The sequence below is a fragment of the Mobula birostris genome, chromosome 23, assembly GCF_030028105.1.
Source record: "Mobula birostris isolate sMobBir1 chromosome 23, sMobBir1.hap1, whole genome shotgun sequence".
Taxonomy (NCBI): Eukaryota; Metazoa; Chordata; class Chondrichthyes; order Myliobatiformes; family Myliobatidae; genus Mobula; species Mobula birostris.
In genome coordinates, this window is record NC_092392.1 from 45,044,866 (window position 1) to 45,061,800 (window position 16,935).

At 38.7% G+C, this 16,935-nt stretch overlaps 1 protein-coding gene across 1 annotated transcript in view; it reads left to right on the forward strand.

Annotated features, from left to right (window-relative positions):
• LOC140186828 (copine-8) overlaps nucleotides 1-16,935 on the forward strand; it is a 338,594-nt gene that overhangs the window by 254,287 nt on the left and 67,372 nt on the right. Inside the window, exons 12-13 of the mRNA XM_072241442.1 lie at nucleotides 5,754-5,807; nucleotides 13,198-13,259. Coding sequence (XP_072097543.1) covers nucleotides 5,754-5,807; nucleotides 13,198-13,259 — 116 coding nt within the window. The remainder of the gene's footprint in view (nucleotides 1-5,753; nucleotides 5,808-13,197; nucleotides 13,260-16,935) is intronic.

Sequence of the window (16,935 nt, forward strand, 5' to 3'; positions counted from 1 at the left end):
CAGGAAATATAAGTTTACTCACCCACTTAGCTCACCAAACACACGAACTTTTTTAAACCGTTAGCTGTGTGAGCCCTGCTGTTCCTCTGTCTGTCCAGGCCAATTCGCGAAGGGGAAAAAAAGAGTTGGTGCCTCGCTCACGCATCTTCCCATTACCACCTAAGCCCATTGAGCCAAAGCCCTACACTCTGCTGTCACTCACTCCACTGCCTGCTGTATAGGGTGGTCTCCTTTTTAAACTCTCCGCACTGTCCTGTCTATGTCACGTGCCTGCGCAGTCTCGTCCTTCTTGTACTCAAAGTTTTTTTAAAAACTGCCTTCCTTCACAATTCAGCTCTCATGCCACTCTTCCTGTCCCGATCCAAAAAAAAATGGCTGTATTTTATAGGTGCCTTAGTTGTGATTCTGTGAGGCCAGGGACAGGAGGAGAGGGTCCAAAGTAATGGCCATCTTGCTGGAGTCAGGGAAGGGAGAGAGTGCAGTAGCCAGAGAAGCTTAACTCCCTGTAAGCCCAGACTGGCCATTTGGTTAGAGATCCTGGTGCACTTGTGGACTGGAGGACCAATCTTTGTGGGAGAGAAAATAAATGAAACAATAAATGCACTCACTTTAAACATAAATAATACCCTAAATCTGCTTTCAATTATTTTTATTTTATCTGGTTTTCATGTGTTATGTAACGTATGGCTGTTTCTCTCAAATCCTAGTCTCTTACCAAGACTTATCTGTTAGCCTTATCCGTTGCCTGATAATACGAGTATCTGTGTAAGTCTAAACCTGCTAGCGATGAACATACCATCACCAGTATAGACAATAAGCTATCCAACAGATGAAAAGGGAGAACTAAGAGAAATCCAAAAAGAGTCAGTAGACCAATGCTGCTAAATGTGTGAAAATAATTCTCAACAGAACAGGCACCATTTACAGAAAGAGTTAATGTTTCAGGTCAAAAATCCTTCACCAGAACTGGGAAAGAGAGAAGTTAGTTTTCTAGAAGTAGTGATGATAGGGTTGGGATGGGAAGAACAAAGGTGCTGTCAATGAGGGCGTGAGACCAAATGAATTTACCCATCAGCTAGAGTCAGATTATGCTCCATTATATTGTGTGTAGCTAATTATAGTGATCTGAGATGTGCTCTTTCCTATTTGTGGGACACATCTCCTCTCATTAATATAATATGGTTTGCTGTGCGTGGCTGGATTACAGTGTGACGTGGACAAACTTTCTTTGGATAAGATAGTAACTTTTGCTCATGAAATTTTCTGATGGCACCGTGACAAAAAAAATTACCAAAAATTACCAGTTCCATTTGGACTGGTTACCAGTGTGATACCCCACTTTTCAGTCAGTCGTGAATGGAATTTGATTCACTGTAGGTAAATTCTCTTTCCAATCATATATTTTGTTCCTTAGCAATTTTTTCAGATCGATTATGCAGCTCATGATGATTATATCCAAGTAGCATACTCTGGGTTCTGTTCATGCTTTTTATTCCTCACTTCTTTACTTTTTAGTTAATTAAGAATGAATGTGTGGCTGTCACTTCAGAGCACAAGATGATTGTCTTTACAGCACTGTGAAGCAGCCAGTAGAGTTGCTGCCTTATAGTGCCCATGATCCTGGCTCAGTCGTCACCTCTGGTGCTGTCTGTAGGGAGTCTGCACATTCTCTGTTGCATAAAACACATAATATAGAATGGTAAAGCATAGACACAGACCCTTCAGCATACAGTGTCTCTGCTGATCATGATGCCAAACCGAACAAATCACTTCTACTTGCGCATGGTCCATATCCCTGTCTGTGTTTGCATGCCTGTCTAAATACCTCTTGAATGTTGCTGTCGTATCTGCTTCCACCACTTCACCTGACAGTATATGCCAGACACCTACCACTCTGTTTCAAAAAAAACTTGCTTTCTAAATCTGTTTTCCACTTTCCCCCTCTCAACTTAACCCTATTCCCTCTCTCAACTTAACCCTATTCCATTTAGTGTTTGAAATTTCCATCTGGGAAACAAGACCATAAAGCCTCATTCTTGTACAATGCTTGTCTGTTCTTGATATAATCTTCAGTATCATTTGAAGAGGAGCACATTGAGCCAAGCTCCATTGGGCCAATCATAAGTGTTTGAAGTTGACATGAAGTTAGAGGCTGCTATGTGGAGCTTGGGCTCAGAGTGCAATCAGTGCTGTTGATGCAAACTATAATTAAGCAAAACTTTGGTAATTCATTGTCTGGTTCAAGTATGAAAAGATCCCCAATGGTTTGTCATCTGGCTTACCTGTCATGTTTGACAAGCTCCCTTTCAGCTCACTAGAGGATAGATTTCTGACCTTTCTTTAACCTTTGGATTCACCAGAAAATTTATTATAATGCTGCATAATGTATTTTTAAAGTGGATTCTAAGTTTATTGATGTTAAATAGTCCGGAAAATCTGCTGGTTGGGCATTACCCAAGTCCTGAGAGTACCAGATTATTGGAATTTCACAACAGTGAGTCAATAGCCACAAACACCAAGAAGCACATTTCCATTGTAGCCCAGCTGTGTAGCAAAAGGATTGAGCAGGGATAAACAATAGGGAAACTCGAAGAATCTAGTAGTAGGATGGGAATGTTAAGGCAGATGTTTTATGCATATTGCTAGCAATAACATTAAAAACTTCACACAGACATAGTTCCATAACCATTCTGTTCCCATTCTCATCCTTGAGGGTATGACTGTGCAATTCCAAAGTTCAATGAAAGGGTAACTTTTTCTTTCTAACAACATGGTTTAATCAAATTCAACTCTCTTTTGAGAGCTGAGATTACCTGCTCTGTTTTCTTTTCCATAATTAATAGTTTCAAAGGTTGTGGTCGCCAGATTTCATCCTCCATTCCCACATGAAAAAATGGCATTAGGAATTTTCACATCCAGTGTTGAGATGTTTAGAAAATACTTTCAAATGCATTAACATTTCCGTCATCTATTTCTTTTAACACAGTTCAGAAAACACGAGAGGATGTGTTTATTTTAAGCACATTTATTTCCAATTTTTAAAAACTTTATTCAATTTTCTAAGCTTTTCATTGATTTATTCCTAGGTCCACGCATATTCTAGTATTTAATCCATTTTTCTCTGTGACGTACTTAACAAGTCTACCTTTTCCTCCTTATTTGATGTGATCTCATCCAGTAGATCATATTTCCCCATTACCACTCAGTTACTCTTTTAAAAAAAAGGTGTTGTATTTAGCATTGATATACCTTGTAATGTATATGTATATTTTTCACATTCTGTTTTTGCATGTTTTGTTACTTTCTTTGTACACCTTTATTGTTCTTTTTATAGCTTTCCCTATCTGCTGGATTTCCACTTTTCATTGCATTTGTGTAAGTCTTTTCTTTTAGCTTGATACTTTATCTTCCATCATGTAACTTCAGTTAAACATCACAATAAGACATTTTCTGGGACTTAGCATTATTCTGTTACAAAACACATTTATTCACTGAAGCATATGCGTGACCTCATGTGAGTGAAGAATGACTTTCAGACTTAGTAAGCTACTTATGTCAGCAACTTGTACCTACAAATACTTGTGTGATTGACAAATGTACTTACACGTTGCAAGAGTTTTTAACAGCCTACAGGAACTGATATAGCAATTAGATTTAATCTGGTTTGTAAACTGGTTCTTCTGAGTTGGAAATTTCCAATAGTCTACAATGTATGATTACATTCTTTAAGAGTGTTAAACCTATGTAAGATGAAAATTAATCTTAGTGCACTGCATGCGCCTTTGAAGTTTCTGATCAATTTTTGAACCACTGAACCACTACTGATCCAGTTGGTGTAAATTGGACTGTAACCCAGTTGATGGAAGACTAATCACTCACATGTCTTGTAACCACTGATATATCCTGCTAAGCTGATCAGTGGGAGCATATGCATGACTTAAGTGGTTTCAATGTATTATAACTCCATTAATAATTGAGTAAATTGAGTTACAAAATACAAACCCCATTTTCAGAAAAGTTGGGATATTTTCCAAAATGCAATAAAAACAAAAATCTGTGATATGTTAATTCACGTGAACCTTTATTTAACTGACAAAAGTACAAAGAAAAGATTTTCAATAGTTTTACTGACCAACTTATTTGTATTTTGTAAACATACACAAGTTCAGGATTTGATGGCTGCAACACACTCAACAAAAGTTGGGACAAAGGCATGCATCACCTTTCCTTTTAATAACACTTTTTAATAGTTTTGGAACTGAGGATACTAATTGTAGTAGATTTGCAATTGGAAATTTTGTCCATTCTTGCTTGATATAAGACTTCAGCTGCTCAACAGTCTGTGGTCTCCGTTGTCTGATTCTCCTCTTTGTGATGCGCCATACATTTTCAATAGGAGATAGATCTGGACTGGCAGTAGGCCAGTCAAGCACACGCACGCTGTGTCTACAAAGCCACACTGTTGTAGCCCGTGCAGAATGTGGTCTGGCATTGTCCTGCTGAAATAAGCGTGGACGTCCTGGGAAGAGACATTGCCTTGATGGCAACATATGTCTCTCTAAAATCCTAATATACGCCTCAAAGTCAATGGTACCTTCACATACATGCAATTCACCCATGCCGTGGGCACTGATGCACCCCCATACCATCACAGATGCTGGCTTTTGAAGCTTTTGTTGATAACAATCTGGATGGTCGTTTTCATCTTTGGCACGGAGAACTCGATGCCCGTTCTTTCCAAAAACTAGCTGAAATGTGGACTCATCTGACCACAGCACATGGTTCCACAGTCTTTCGGTCCATCTGAGATGAGCTCGGGCCCAGAGAACTCGCCGGCGTTTCTGCATAGAGTTGATGTATGGCCTCCTCCTTGTGTAATACAGTTTCAAGTTGCATTTCTGGATGAGCGACGGACTGTGTTGAGTGACAATGGTTTTCCGAAGTACTCCCGAGCCCAGGTGGCTATAATTGTCACAATATAATGACGGTTTCTTAGGCAGTGCCGCCTGAGGGCTCGAAGATCACGCGCATTCAACAGTGGTTTCTGACCTTGCCCTTTACGTACTGAGATGTCTCTGAATTCTCTGAATCTTTTCACAATATTATGTACTGTAGATGTTGAAAGACCTAAATTCTCTGCAATCTTGCATTGAGAAATGTTCCTTTTGAACTGACTAACAATTCTCTCACGAATTTTGGCACAAAGGAGTGAGCCACGACCCATCCTTGCTTGCAAAGACTGAACCTTTGATGGACGCCACTTTTATACCCAGTCATGATACCTCACCTGCTACCAATTAGCCTGCTTAATGTGGAGTCTTCCAAACCGGTGTTACTTGAATATTCTGTGCACTTTTCAATCTTATTTTAACTCTGTCCCAACTTTTGTTGAGTGTGTTGCAGCCATCAAATTCTAAATTTGTGTATGTTTACAAAATACAATTAAGTTGGTCAGTAAAACTATCGAAAATCTTTTCTTTGTACTTTGAAGTTAAATAAAGGTTCACGTGAATTAACATATCACAGATTTTTGTTTTTATTGCATTTTGAAAAATATCCCAACTTTTCTGGAAATGGGGTTTGTAGCTTATAAATAAGATTATTTTTAATCTATGATTAATACAGTTTAACTTGGTATAGATAAAATCTTCACCAGTTTTGAATGCTAAAATTAGGACATCCTCCTTTGCATTTATAAACATTCTAATTGAGATAACTAATGAACTAATGCAATTGGCACTTATTTCTTCTAGGTGCTAAATCCAAAGAAGAAAGCAAAAAAGAAAAAATACATTAATTCTGGAACAGTAAGTATTAGTGTTTTAAATGGATTCATGAGATTATTGAATTATCTCTGTTTGAGTTGACTGAAGCCACTTCAGAATAACTATTTTAACATTATTTTCACTTCTGTTATGAATAATATTTTGAACTTTTAACTTATAATTTTATATTTGCCTCTTGATTTAAAGTGTTTTGCTACAGGTATAGTATATTGATGCAGTTTGTGAGTTAATGCATGAGTGTGTGTGCATTTGAAAAATAATTAAAAACGATTTGAATTTCTTTAAAATTTCATGCTTGCACCATTTTAACTTCATTCTTGCTTGCTTTCTGCAGTGGAACATTTTTAACACCAAATTTGATTTGTTGAGTATCATGACATTCATGACTTCCAGGAAACAGTCTTTGTGAAGTCAAATCCTCTGAAGTTCTGATCTATGGACCATAATCTTAAGACTGGCTATTTTAATAATAAATTCCTTTATGACCTCAAGTTTCTTTGTAAAATAAAGCATTGTAAAACACATTCATTTACATTTGCAGTAACAAAACAAGTTTGTGCGTTGAAGTACCCAGGACTTACTAAAATGTTTATTTCAAGGAAGTTAATAAAATGCTTTTATGCCTGTAGATTACTTGAATGGGAATCTTACCAAAGGGTAAATATTCAAATTTTGAATTCCTGGTGAAGAACCTTCATGAGGAACTGAGGATGATTTTTCAATTATTGCATACACAAGTCAGAAATGAGCAGTGTCTATACTAATTTTTCAGTATGTGATTGCAGGAGGTTAGTTAATGGAAACTGACAAACACTTTGATTCAGGCTTAATGGTTATTACAATCTGTAGGAAATTGACAACCAGATCTCCTTCCTTCCATTGCTGATGTAAATTTGGTTCCTTTTAAGGTTTGCTTATACTGCATTTATCATTAAATGTGTCCACCTAAAAAAATAAGCTTTTACTTCTGAAATGTAATTTCCCAAAAAGGACCACATTCTGTTGTACAGAAGGATCTTGTTCTAAGTTCATAAATCTCTGAAAGTGGGCTCACTGGTCAATGGGGTGGTTAAAAAAGGCATAAAGGCATCCGTTAGTCTTGTGAGACCATGGACCTTCACCTGGAAAGTCTTCACTCTCCAGGGCAGGCCTGGGCAAGGTTGTATGGAAGCCCATGCTGCAAGTCTCCCCTCTCCACGACACCAATGTTGTCCAAGGGAAGGGCATTAGGACCCATACAGCTTGTCAACAGTGTCGTCGCAGAGCACTGTGTGATTAAGTGCCTTGCTGAAGGACACAACACGCTACCTCGACTGGGGCTGGAACTCACGACCTTCAGGTCGCTAGTCCAGTGCCTTAACCACTTGGCCACAAGGCATATGGCATACTTAAACACAAGATTCTGCAGATGCTAGAAATGCAGAGTAACACACATAAAATGCTGGAGAAACTCAGCAGGTGTCGGCCGAAATGTTTACTGTTTATTCTTTTCTATAGATGCTGCCTGACCTGCTGAGCTCTTCTAGCATTTTGTCTATGGCATGCTTGCCTTGATTAGTTGAGGCACCATGTACAAGAGTCAGAAAGTGGTGTTGCAGCTTTATAAATCAATGGTTAGGCTGCATCTGGAGTATTGCATTCAATTCCAGTTGCCCTATTTTTGGAAGGGTATGGAGGCTAAAAATAAAAGGGTTTAACAGAGTAAAGGGTAGAAATGCCTAATCATCGATGGTGTACATTTAAGGTAAGGTGTGTGGGGGAGGGGTAAGTTCAGAGGAGATGGATGGGACAGGCTCTTTACACCAAAGATGATAGATGCCAGAGGTGATGGTGGAGGCAGAAGCAGATATGATAAGCACGTGGATATGGATTGCATGCAAGAAAAGGGATTAGGTGTTAATAGCCTAATTAGTTTAGCACAACGCTGTGGGCCAAAGGACCTGATCCTGTGCAGTATTGTTCTATCTGTTCCTATGTAACTAGGTCTGTTAACAGTAATTGAGTTCCAAACAAATTCCAATGCAGTCACAAAATTGATTTGGCAATTCTTAAGGACAGGAGAAATATTTTGTCTTTTAATGTCATTTCCTCTGATTTACCTGAACAAAAGTTTTCTGGAAGTCCAGATAGATAATGTACGCTGAATTCCATTAGTCATTGAATTAGAAACCGATACAAAAGTAATCAGTCAAGTTAGAAAAACATGATCTTCTTTTCCAGTGGGTGTTTCGAGCTCCCTAACGACACCCCTTGTTCTATGTAACATCTCTGATGATGCCTTTGAGTACCTTGGTTCCCTCTGAGCTCAGACTAATTGACAAGTTCTGCAGTATTCCCCTCTCCGGGAATACTGCGGGTTCCCCCTCTCCATATCACTGAAGTAGTCCAAGGGAAGGGCAAGCACCAATACAGCTTGGCATCAGTGTCGTTGCAGAGGTTGCCAGAGAGGCTCTGGATTTCTTCCTCAGGGTTTACTCCCGAAGCCTTTCACATGGGAGGGTATAGCCGCAAGGCAGCAGAGGTTTAAAATCAGAGTTTTTGTTCTCTGTAAAAGTCTTAGGCACATATATATAGCTAGGGTGGTTAAGACTTTTGCACAGTACTGTATATTGGTTAAGATAGAAAGGAGGCAGGGAAACAGAAATAAGAGTGCTTAGCTTTGTATTAGCTCAGTAGTATTGTGTTATTTGGTAACTTACTCACTGCCCATTACACTTGCTGGTATTTAGGACATAATGAAGGGACTCGATCTTTGTCTGTCCTGCGTGACTCAGACGTAGAAGGATTCTTCATTGCTGTTTCTGAAGCAATTTTGTTTGACCAGTCAGAGTTGTTAACCCTGAGCTGAACCCCCAAACCTGGAGTTTGGCCTTAGTCTCTTAGTCTGGCTTTTACCCCTGACCTGTTTGGCATGGGTGACTCTACCAAGAGCCAAAGCATAAAGCCCTGACTCCAACCAATATAGCTTTCTGGGTCATTGAGGCATGCAAACCTCCAAACCTGGACAAGATTGCGGACCTCTTGGAGGTATTTGGTAACTGGAAAGACATAATATACAGTACTGAGCAAAAGTCTTAGCCATCCTAGCTATATATATGTGCCTAAGACTTTTGCACTGTACTGTATGTCTTGATAAGAAGTACAGGAAATGCAGAAATCAATAATTTTATCCACAAGGCACATCCTTAAAGTCAGAAGTCCATCCAAAAAGACATCAGAAGCTTAGCACTCTGCAGTGACCCGTGTTGAATTTCAATGGAGTTATGGAGTTTGACATTTAAATTAAGCTTTGACTGTTGCTGATGTGCAGCTCCTGTGGATAAATTATATGTATGCGAGTCAGAGATGCATCATTGCCGTTTGAAATTGCTGTTTTCACCCCGCTTGCATGAAATATATTTACACAGAGTGTGTTACAACAGCCTTTGTCAAGTGATAACCAGGCAGTCATTGCGCAAAATAATAGTGGTGAGGGAAAGGGACAAGCCATTAATGTATTTGAAGTTTGAGATATTTTTGAGGGAAATGTGTTTATTGTGGTGAAAATTATATATGTTACTCAGTTAGGAATGGTGTGCTTGGCTGGAAGGATATGTCTTGATGCTGAACTGTCAGTCAACCAGACTGACTAATGCTAAATAACTACCTGATCAATATCTTTAATAGTGAGGGATATCTATTGTGTTCAGGTGGATGTTTAATTAGGACTACAAACCCAACAGGGGCAGGAAAGGAGTAAATGAACACATGTAGCCTTTCAAAAGGAAGCATGGTTAAAATAATATGTTTCAAGGCTAATCAATACTTTAATGATCCATCATGAAAGGATGGCTGAAACAATGTTTTCCCTGAATTTAGCCTTTTTGGACAGGGATAAGTTATTTCTACATTTTTCTGGAGTCTGAAGAGAATAATTGAAAACTAAATTCTTAAGGGAATTATCTTTGAATAATTATGTATATGAAGCCCAATCAATTGGAGTCTCAGCATCAGAATAAGAATCGTGTTTATTATCACTGACATAAGCTGTGAAATTTGTTGAATTCTTTTCTTATTGGCTGCATTCTTCATTTCAGCTCTTCAGATGCATGTATTTCTGTAAATTTACTATTTTCAACAACTAGGCAAGGTTTTACCATGTTTTATAAATTATTCAGATTACCTGTAAACTATTGACTGGTACATTATTTGATAAACTTGTAGATATTTATTATGTTCAGCCTTTTTATCTACATGTTGAAAAGCTGTGAGTGATCTGAAACATAGAAACATAGAAAATAGGTGCAGGAGTAGGCCATTTGGCCCTTTGAGCCTGCACCGACATTCATTACGATCATGGCTGATCATCCAACTCAGAACCCTGTACCGGCCTTCCCTCCATACCCCCTGATCCCTTTAGCCACAAGGGCCATATCTAACTCCCTCTTAAATATGGCCAATGAACTGGCCTCAACTGTTTCCTGTGGCAGAGAATTCCACAGATTCACCACTCTCTGTGTGAAGAAGTTTTTCCTAATCTCGGTCCTAAAAGGCTTCCCCTTTATCCTCAAACAGTGCCCCCTCGTTCTGGACTTCCCCAACATTGGGAACAATCTTCCTGCATCTAGCCTGTCCAATCCCTTTAGGATTTTATACATTTCAATAAGATCCCCCTCAATCTTCTAAATTCCCATGAGTATAAGCCTAGTCGATCCAGTCTTTCATCATATGAAAGTCCTACCATCCCAGGAATCAATCTGGTGAACCTTCTTTGTACTTCCTCTATGGCAATAATGTCTTTCCTCAGATTAGGGGACCAAAACTGCACACAATACTCCAGGTGTGGTCTCACCAAGGCCTTGTACAACTGCAGTAGTACCTCTCTGCTCCTGTACTCGAATCCTCTTCCTATGAATGCCAGCATACCATTCGCCTTTTTCACCGCCTGCTGTACCTGCATGCCCATTTTCAATGACTGGTGTATAATGACACCCAGGTCTCGTTGCACCTCCCCTTTTCCTAATTGGCCACCATTCAGATAATAATCTGTTTTCCTGTTTTTGCCACCAAAGTGGATAACCTCACATTTATCTACATTAAATTGCATCTGCCATGAATTTGCCCACTCACCTAACCTATCCAAGTCACCCTGCATCCTCTTAGCATCCTCCTCACAGCTAACACTGCCGCCCAGCTTCGTGTCATCTGCAAACTTGGAGATGCTGCATTTAATTCTCTCATCTAAGTCATTAATATATATTGTAAACAACTGGGGTCCCAGCACTGAGCCTTACGGTACCCCACTAGTCACTGCCTGCCATTCTGAAAAGGTCCCGTTTATTCCCACTCCTTGCTTCCTGTCTGCTAACTAATTCTCTATCCACATCAATACCTTACCCCCAATACCGTATGCTTTAAGTTTGCACACTAATCTCCTGTGTGGGACCTTGTCAAAAGCCTTTTGAAAATCCAAATATACCACATCCACTGGTTCTCCCCTATCCACTCTAATAGTTACATCTTCAAAAAATTCTATGAGATTCGTCAGACATGATTTTCCTTTCACAAATCCATGCTGACTTTGTCCAATGATTTCACCGCTTTCCAAATGTGCTGTTATCACATCTTTGATAACTGACTCTAGCATTTTCCCCACCACCGACGTTAGGCTAACCGGTCTATAATTCCCCGGTTTCTCTCTCCCTCTTTTTTTAAAAAGTGGGGTTACATTAGCCACCCTCCAATCCTCAGGAACTAGTCCAGAATCTAAAGAATTTTGAAAAATTATCACTAACGCATCCACTATTTCTTGGGCTACTTCCTTAAGCACTCTGGGATGCAGACCATCTGGCCCTGGGGATTTATCTGCCTTTAATCCCTTCAATTTACCTAACACCACTTCCCTACTAACATGTATTTCCCTCAGTTCCTCCATCTCACTAGACCTTCTGTCCCCTACTATTTCTGGAAGATTGTTGATGTCCTCCTTAGTGAAGACAGAACCAAAGTAGTTATTCAATTGGTCTGCCATGTCCTTGTTCCCCATAATCAATTCACCTGTTTCTGTCTGTAGGGGACCTACATTTGTCAATTAAACACCTAACCTGGTTTTCCTGCTTTACTTCATTGTTAGCCCTCTGTCACATATTCTTCTAGAGACTTAACTACTTATTTCAGGCTGACACTTCAGTAGCACCGTTGAGCCCTCTGGAGACGTCGTGGGCTTATCAACGAAACGTCAAAGAAGGAGGGTGCCCACCTAATGACCCCAATGACGTACCTACCCTCCCTCCTTGTCACCACTCCAAACCCACTGCCAACATTGAGAGTGCCGACTTACCATAGGGATTGAAACATCAACTCCTAGTAGCTGTACTCTACGGAGGGAGCTTTGCACTGTCAAAGGTTCTGTCTGGATGAGTGTTAATTGATAGTAGGCTGCCACATTATTTATATTGTGTACTGTGACTAACCTTAGAAGTGCTTAGCTGCAACAAAACATTTTAAGAATGACCTGAGGTCATAAAAGGCATCATTTAAGTGTAGGTTTTGTGTTTCCTGCCGCCTTCTCTTTCTTTTCCATTGATTTAATTTTTTAAAAAATCAGATATGCAGTTACATGGTTCCCACTGCATCACTCCCTGCTTCATGATACTGCTTCAGATCAGTTTAAACCTGATTAAAGATGGAATACTGTACAACATTTTGGCCTGAAATTTTCCACGGAATAAGACAGCAGTTCTGTGTAGAGCCTTCCATTTTTGGGTTTAACCTTAACCAAGATGGAGTCTAGGTTAGATTTGGGCATATCAGTAGTGAATGTATTGATCTGGCATTCCAAGTAAATTCCAGGTATTTGTGGTACTATACTAAGAACTCCCTCCCCTTAAGAGAACTCTGGTTTAATGAGCAACTTCACATACAGCTCATCTTAGAATAGAAGGAGTAAAATAAGGAATACAGTATCCGAGACATCTTCGAGGAGTGATGCCTCAAAAAGGTGGCGCCATCATTAAAGACCCCCACCGTCGAGGACCACCTCTTCCTCTCTGCCATCTGATTTCTGAATTAACGTTGAGCCCATGTACACTACGTCACTACTTTTTAAAAATTTCTGTTTTGCACTACTTATTTAACATAACTTTTAATTCAGTTTTTTAAATATTATCATTGTACTGCTGCTACAAAGTTAACAAATTTCACGACATATGCCAGTGATATTAAACCTGATTCTGATTCAGATTCTGATTCTGATCCTCTGCATTAATTTTATAATGAATGCTTTTGTAGTATTTCTGTATTATTTAAGAAGTGCATATAAAATTTCCTGCTTAAATTGTTGCCATACTTCATTGATTTTGCTGATGTTTTCTGTGTGAATTTTAATAGTTCCTTCTGAAGCAAAATGTGAATCTCATTTTTTTGTCTCTAGGTTACATTGCTTTCCTTTGTAGTTGAAACTGAGAGCACTTTCCTTGATTACATCAGAGGGGGGTGAGTACTTAAGTGTTTTCTGTTTAGATTTTGTGTAACGCACACATCCTAAATGTGAAACAGCTTAAATTAAAGCAGCAGTTTAATGTTTAAATCACGATAGTCCATGAATGTCAGATTATTGTCAGTATTCGTCAGGAAGGAGGGGTCAAGCAACTATAAATCTAACCAATCAATTCTACAGAAAGTAAAAGTTTGGTGGCTATGTTAGTCTGTTCTATGTAGCTGTGAATTTCTTTAAACCCAACTTCAAACTTACGTATGTTATGCAGACCTTCCACACTTTCAGCAGTTTGAGTTGAAGGTTTTTAAAGCAATTTGTCACTCTAGTATACATCAGGAGGATCTGGTCCTAAATCAACACCATTCAACATCACATGCTTGTACTCAAAATATTATTTTGCTGAACAATTAATGATTGAATTTAAATCATCTGCAATGATTGAAGCAATTTTTCTCAGTAAAAATGCTCATATGTCCCATTCAATAAAAATGATGACTATAATATGTTTTCAGATTTGATAACTGGAATTATACTTAGACAGCATAGAAAGGGCACTTTGGCCTTTCAAATGATTAAAAATATACTTATTATCAAAGAATGTATAAATCATACAACCCTGCATTCATCCCCTCCATTCTACCAATTTTATGCACTAATCCCTTTTACTCACATTAGGACCTTTTATTGGCCATTCTGGATCTCTGTGACTTCCCTACCAGAATGGAAGAAACATTATCAGTGCTTTGTATCATTCTACAGCTGTAGAATAGGTTCAGTATATTAATTGCAAAGCCTGATTTTCATCCTATTATTAGTTCAGTTGGTAACTGAGACACAGTAATACCATGAAATCCTCAGTCACACTCTGAGCAGTTTTGGACTGAATCAGTTGAGCATGAGGGAATTAAATATTTGGAGTAGTTTTCTATGACGAGCACAATGACTGGGGTTTAATCTTAACCTCTGGTGCTCTCTAAGTGGAATTTGCATGTTATCCCTCAAACTGATTTGGTTTCCTTCGAGTGCTCAGTTTCTTCCAGCATATGGAAAGGTACATATGTTATAGGATAATTGTAAGTTGGTCCAAGTGTTGTAGGTCAGAGGTAGAATCTGAGCAGAATTGATAGGAATGCAAGAGACGAGGTTACAGTGAAAATTAGGGGACAATAGGTTTGCTTAATGAGCCACCTTAGACCTGGCAGGACAAAATAATATTTCCATATCAGAAAAAAATTTGGAAATATAATAAAAGTCTTTTTTGGTTTTTAATCCAGAATGTTATATTGTAGTAGCAGCTTTTCATGCAGTTGAATTTCTGAACTATAGCTTGTTAAAGAAAGTCCTTTGTGGGCACAGTTAATTCATAGTATCCAACCCCATTAATATTTGATTCTTTTCATTTAGGTTTGTAGCTAAATAAAAAAGCTTTCAAAGTGGTATTCAGCGTGAAGGAGGGGGCCCAATACATTGTTCTATAAAATTCAGGGAAGAGATGCCACATTCAGTAGGCTGGTCTTCCAGTTGCATGGTTTGCAGCTTACGCAGTGTATCAAAACTACTCCCTAGTCATCATTTCAACCACTCAAATTTTCTGTTTGCAGTTATAACCAGTGGACTGACCTGTAGCTAGTGTGTGCCCTGTTCAGGGAATCAAAATCAGATTATTTGAATATTGTGGATAAAGTAAATAATTGCAGAGAATTGTGCATTCCTTGAATTGGAAGTATTCATAAGGATTTGATTGAAATGATGATTCTTCAAATATTTATTAACCAAATAACATCGGGATTAAAAATATGAAATATTTCAGAATATACTACTGCAGAAAATTAAATTTTCTACTGAAATTGTATGTCTCATATCCCTGATATCTCATATCATTTCTATCTCAGATCAAATTAACTGCACACTAGAAAGCAGTCAACCAAAATGCAATATCATGCCTTAATTAATGTAATTAATGTTTAACATTGGCAAAATGAGAAGAGGCCATTTTAAACAATTATATAGAGATTTTGCCTATTTGTGTGGCTCAAGAAATTGTATTAATTAATTTAACTTACCCACTGGAAAGAGATTGTTGCAATTGAAAATATTTTTCTGAGGAAATATTGAAATGATTTAGCAACAACATTTGCTGAGTGGATTGAGAGATAAATTGAATAACCTCTAAAATTAGCCATGAGTTGTGATGGTGATCCACTTTTGCTGAATGATGCTAATGCAGACAGCATGCTGTTTTCCTGTTGCCTGGTCATTTTAATGACTTCTGCATCAACTGGCTGCATGAACTGAGCCCAGAATCATTGGTGGTTAACTTTACTGCACTTTTAAAAGCCACCCTGGTTCAGTGTGCTGAAGCCAATGTATGCAGTTATGCACCTAGTGAAACTGATTTAACAAGCAGATAGTAGATGCAGTCAGTGGGGGACCGGGTGGGGGTGGGGTGGGGAGGAAGACTATATTCTGAGAGAATGGAAACTTGTATTTAATAATGTGAGTTCTCCTCAATCAATGAATTTATGCAAATGTATCACTGCAATTTAAATATTTTTATTGATATTTTTCACATTAACTGAAGGAGTATACAAGGACAGAACAGTGTAATGAAGACGAAGCAGGAACTGTGACAATACAAATGTAGAGTGGAACAAGAGAAAGATTTAAATTATGCCCATGAAGTAAAACTGGCAAAAATAAGGCCATCTGTGTGTCTTGCAGCTACATTCTTAAATAGCAAGCATATGTCCTCTGGGTTCAGTAACCCAACACCAGCTCCCAAGACTACAGTGCAAGTTACAGTTTTGATCTTACAGATGTGCAATTTATATTATTTGTGTATAGGAAAAGAAAGTCACATCCCTTCTGAGACCAAAATTTAAGCATTGTTACTTATGATCTGATAAAGGTTTGTAAGAGTGGTGGGAGTGTGGAATGAGCTGGCAGATGAAGTGGTAAATGTGGGCTCACTTTTAACATTTAAGAAAAATGTGGACTGGTACATGGGTGAGAGGGGATATGGTCCGGGTGCAGGTCAGTGGGACTAGGCAAAAAAATGGTTTGGCACAGCCAAGAAGGGCCAAAAGGCCTGTTTCTGTGCTGTAGTGTTCTATGGTTCTAATATTATGAGAGGCATAGACAGAGTAGACAGCCGGCGTCTTTTCTCAGGGTTGAAGTGTCTTATACAGAGGACATGAGAGTGGGTAAGTTCAAAGCAGATGTACAAAGCAAATTTTTTTTACACAGAGGGTGGTGAATGCCTGGACTGTGGTGTAGGCAGAGACCGTTGGAGCGTTTAATAGGATATTAGATAGGCACATGAATGTGCAGGAAATGGAAGGATATGGACATTATGTCAGCAGAAAGGATTAGATTAGTTGTCCATTTGATTACTAATTTAATTGGTTCGGCTCTACATTGTGGGCTGAAGGGCCTGTTTCTGTGCTGGTCTGTGAATTTCAAGCAATGACTCTTGGTTTGATAAAGAAATCAGCTGTTTATTTTTAGATTGTGAGGACATGCAGTCCTCGTTTATTGTCATTTAGAAATGCATGCATTAAGAAATGATACAGTGTTCCTCCAGCACGAGGAATTCTGCAGATGCTGGAAATTCAAGCAACACACATCAAAGTTGCTGGTGAACGCAGCAGGCCAGGCAGCATCTCTAGGAAG